The sequence below is a fragment of the Myotis davidii genome, unplaced genomic scaffold (genome assembly GCF_000327345.1).
Source record: "Myotis davidii unplaced genomic scaffold, ASM32734v1 scaffold212, whole genome shotgun sequence".
NCBI lineage: Eukaryota > Metazoa > Chordata > Mammalia > Chiroptera > Vespertilionidae > Myotis > Myotis davidii.
Window position 1 is genome coordinate 191,613 of NW_006283435.1, and position 3,872 is coordinate 195,484.

The 3,872-nt window shown below is 46.7% G+C and overlaps 1 protein-coding gene across 1 annotated transcript in view; it reads left to right on the top strand.

Moving 5' to 3' along the window:
- Positions 1–1,595: 1,595 nt before the first annotated feature.
- The window catches only part of KLK9 (kallikrein related peptidase 9), a 3,901-nt gene continuing 1,624 nt past the window's right edge, over positions 1,596–3,872 (top strand). Inside the window, exons 1-2 of the mRNA XM_015563670.1 lie at positions 1,596–1,601; positions 2,296–2,626. Of these exons, the coding sequence (XP_015419156.1) occupies positions 1,596–1,601; positions 2,296–2,626 (337 nt within the window). The remainder of the gene's footprint in view (positions 1,602–2,295; positions 2,627–3,872) is intronic.

A 3,872-nucleotide genomic window follows, 5' to 3' on the forward strand; every position in this document is an offset into this window, starting at 1 on the left:
AGTGACCGCTCTGGGGAGGAGGAAATGTGTGAGGCAAGAGTGAGGTGGACAAAGGCTCTGGAAGAGAAGGAAGGGAGCTGTGGGCCAGAAGGGATGAGCCTCTTTTTCTCTTCTCAGAAGTTCAACTCAAAATTACAAATTTGTCAACTTTTCCTAATTCTAGAGTTTTTAATCATCTGGTTCTAAGAGTCTATGATTGGAAATTTACACCCTTAGAATCCTTGACTCTGGCCCAAGGTAATCCAGAACCGTCGACTCCTAAAATCTTGGATCGACGAGATTCTACAGGAGCCTCAGAGAATTCTAGAATCCTAGAAGTCCAGAGCAGCGCTGGCAATGAAATATATCACCAGCCATTTAAATTTAACATTTCTAGTAGACGTGTTGCAAAAGAAAAACAAGAAGTTTTCATTTTAATAATTGATTTAACTTTAAATATTATTTTGACATGTAATCAATGTTTAAAGATCTACAAATGTCACTGTTTATTCGTGTGTGTGTGTGTGTGTGTGTGTGTGTGTAAGCCTTTCAAACCGGACGTGGATTTTACATGTCTGACACATCTCAATCGGAACTAGTTGTACTGGACAGAGCAATATTAAAATCTTAGATTCAGAGTCTTCTGTCTGGATTAATCAAAGATAGACACTCATAGTCCTAGAATACTGATATGTAATGTTCAGAATCTTGAACCAAGAAAATTCTAGAAGGTTCTCTTCATAAACATCTAGAATTTGTTGGATTTAATATGGCAGAATGCTATGATTCCAAATCCTTAAAATCCCCACACTTTTCATTCAGAGAATTCTAGGGTCTCCAACTATTTGAACCCTAGGTATTCAAATTTCAGTCAAAGCTTTGTAGAATTCTGGAATAATAACCATCTTCTGTGATTGCTTCAAAATATTAGAATTTTAGGCTTGTTCTGTCCTAGATTTAATTCTGATAATTTTTTTAAAAATATATATTTTATTGATTTTTCACAGAGAGGAAGAGAGAAGGATAGAGAGTTAGAAACATCGATGAGAGAGAAACATCCATCAGCTGCCTCCTGCACACCTCCCACTGGGGATGTGCCCGCAATCAAGGCACATGCCCCTGGCCGGAATCAAACCTGGGACCTTTCCGTCCACAGGCTGACGCTCCATCCACTGAGCCAAACCGGTCAGGGCGATTCTGATAATTTTTAAAACCTAGAATATTTGACCTAGAGAAATCTAGAACAGTACAATTTGGGATTCATGACATTCTAGAACATTAGCCTCATAGAAATCTAGAATGTGTGGGTTCCTAGGATGTTAGAATCCTAGAGTTTTAGATTCTGAGCATTCTAATGGAATCATATAGAATCTACCGGAGGCAGCAATCCTGTTTGCCTATCTCTGGAATGGAGCTGTCCACTCTTGTTCTGATGCTCTTCAGGAATGAAGCACAGGTATTGTTTACAGGATGCTGTGTGGGAATGTCCCATCATGCATTGCTCCATGATGGGGCATCTTGCAGCTCAAGGTCTGCACACCAGGCTAGATTTCAGCTCCAAACACAGAGAAGGAGAAGCCAAGAGGGGTGGAGGTGGAAGGGATGAAGGGGCAAGTATGAGTGTGAGTGGGGAAGGGGCTAGTTGCGGAGGCAACATAGTGACAGAGAGACACAGAGAGAGAAATAACCTCACACTCCTCGAACCCAGCGTTCTCCGGGATCAGCCTGGCCCCTCCTGTGAGAGGTCGGAGGTTGTGCAATGGGGATGGATATGTAGACCCCCCACCAGAAAGTCGCCAGCTGACCAGGCCATGGACGCAGAGCAGAACAAGTGAACGAGAAGCACAGTGAGAAGGCTCGAGGTTACACCGCAGGGGGAAACGCACTGGAGGGTTAGCGATATCGCAGATCGGAAAAGCCCGAGGCCACAGCTGACTCCCAGAGTTGGGGATTTTCCATATCCTATCCACCTCCTGCGAACACACTGGAAGGCACAAACAGCCACTCCTCACAGAAGCCACCAGACCTGCGGGGGCAGGGGTGGGGCTGTTTCTGTGCTGTAGGTGGAGCCCCCATGTGCTTACCTAGTTCCAGGGGACACAGGTCACCAACAAGGCAGCAGGTGGGGCAATGACGAAGGCGGGCCCTTGGCACGGACCTGGGGAAGGGTGTGAGCTTTGGAGGAGAGTTACAAATGCCCAGGCAGACAAAGGGATGGAGTGGGGAGCAGAGGCCCAGAGAGGGTGTGCGCCTGGCTTAAAATCACACAGCACTCTCGGGTCGCACATACGATGGGGACCCAGAGAGGATACGTAGCGTGTGGAGAGTCACCTAACACCGTGGTGGACACGGATTTTGACCCCTGAGGTCTGTCCCTGCAGGTATCTGTGGGTCCGCCTCGGGGAGCACCACCTCTGGAAATGGGAGGGCCCAGAGCAGCTGTTCCGGGTCACGGAGTTCTTCCCCCACCCTGGGTTCAACCAGGACCTTAGAGCCCAAGACCACAATAACGACATCATGCTGATCCGTCTGCCCAGGAAGGCACGCCTGGGACCTGCCGTGCAGCCCCTCAACATCAGCGAGACCTGCGTCTCCCCAGGCACCCAGTGCCTCATCTCAGGCTGGGGGGCCGTGTCCAGCCCCATAGGTACAGCCTTGCCCATGACACACTCCCTTACGTCTCACGCTGAGGGTCTAAATCCCTCCTCCTTCTCTGTCTCTGCCTTCTCATGTCTATCCTCTATCTATTGATCTATCCCTCCACCCATATATTCCAGCAAATCTAAGATGCTATAAATTATAAGGTGCATCATTATTGCACCTCATATTATTTATTCTCATATTATTTAGAATGGTGGGGGGTTCCATTGACCCTTGTGAGATTCCATTTACTGGGGCTCACCTCTTGATTTCGGGGTGTTTAAATGTGAAAAAATGTATGTATCTTAGAATCCAAATAAGGCCTTCTATTCTCAGAGTCAGAAATCAAAGACCCATTAGCCAAATTTGGCTTCCCACATCTTCCCACATTAGTGCTGGTTTTCCAAGTGTCTTGAAAAATAATGTCTGAAGTTGTGGCTGCCAACATCTAAAACCTGGGAGATTCTACACAACAGTCAGGGTTCTTACACACACTCATTCCCACAAGAGCTACCAATATTGGAGAGAGTGCAGGTGGCCCCCTGCAGGCCAAACCACAACAGTCTCCTGTTTACCCCCTGGATGCACCTGAGTTTGCATCCATGTCTGTAATTTTTGCACATTATATACGTGGACATGTGCATATTTATATCCATGTCTATCTCTATATGCGGTAACTCCCTCTATCTCTACCTCGTATCTCTACATCTTTATCTCTGTCAGTATCAACGACCACCTCCTGACCAATGTCTCCTCCCCTTTAACTCACAGCCTTCTCACCAGATATCTCTGGGCACGTTTCTATTACTTCATGGCCTCCTCTGAGAATTTCTTTCCTCTTAAGAGGTTTCTAGCTCCTGGCATGGTCTCTATATTTTCTATGTAAATTATATATGTGCCTCTTCTTGTCTCTTGCCTCTCTGTGTCTTTCCCGCCCCCCTCTCTCTGCATCTTTCTCTTTCTCCCTTTCTCCTTCTTCATATACATCCATGTCCCTTCTATGCTATGATTCTGTCTCTGTGTCACTGTCTTTGTTTCTATCTTGGAGAATCTTATGCTGTGGTTCCAAGGATCCTCCTTAAGAAATGGGGGGAGGGGGGGGCCAGCCGCATGCTTTAGTGGTTTTAGTGGTTGAGCATCGACCTATGAACCAGGGGGTCACAGTTGGATTCCTGATCAGGGCATATGCCCAGGTTAGGGGCTCAATCTCCAGTAGGGGGCATCCAGGATGCAGCCAATCAATGCAATCAATG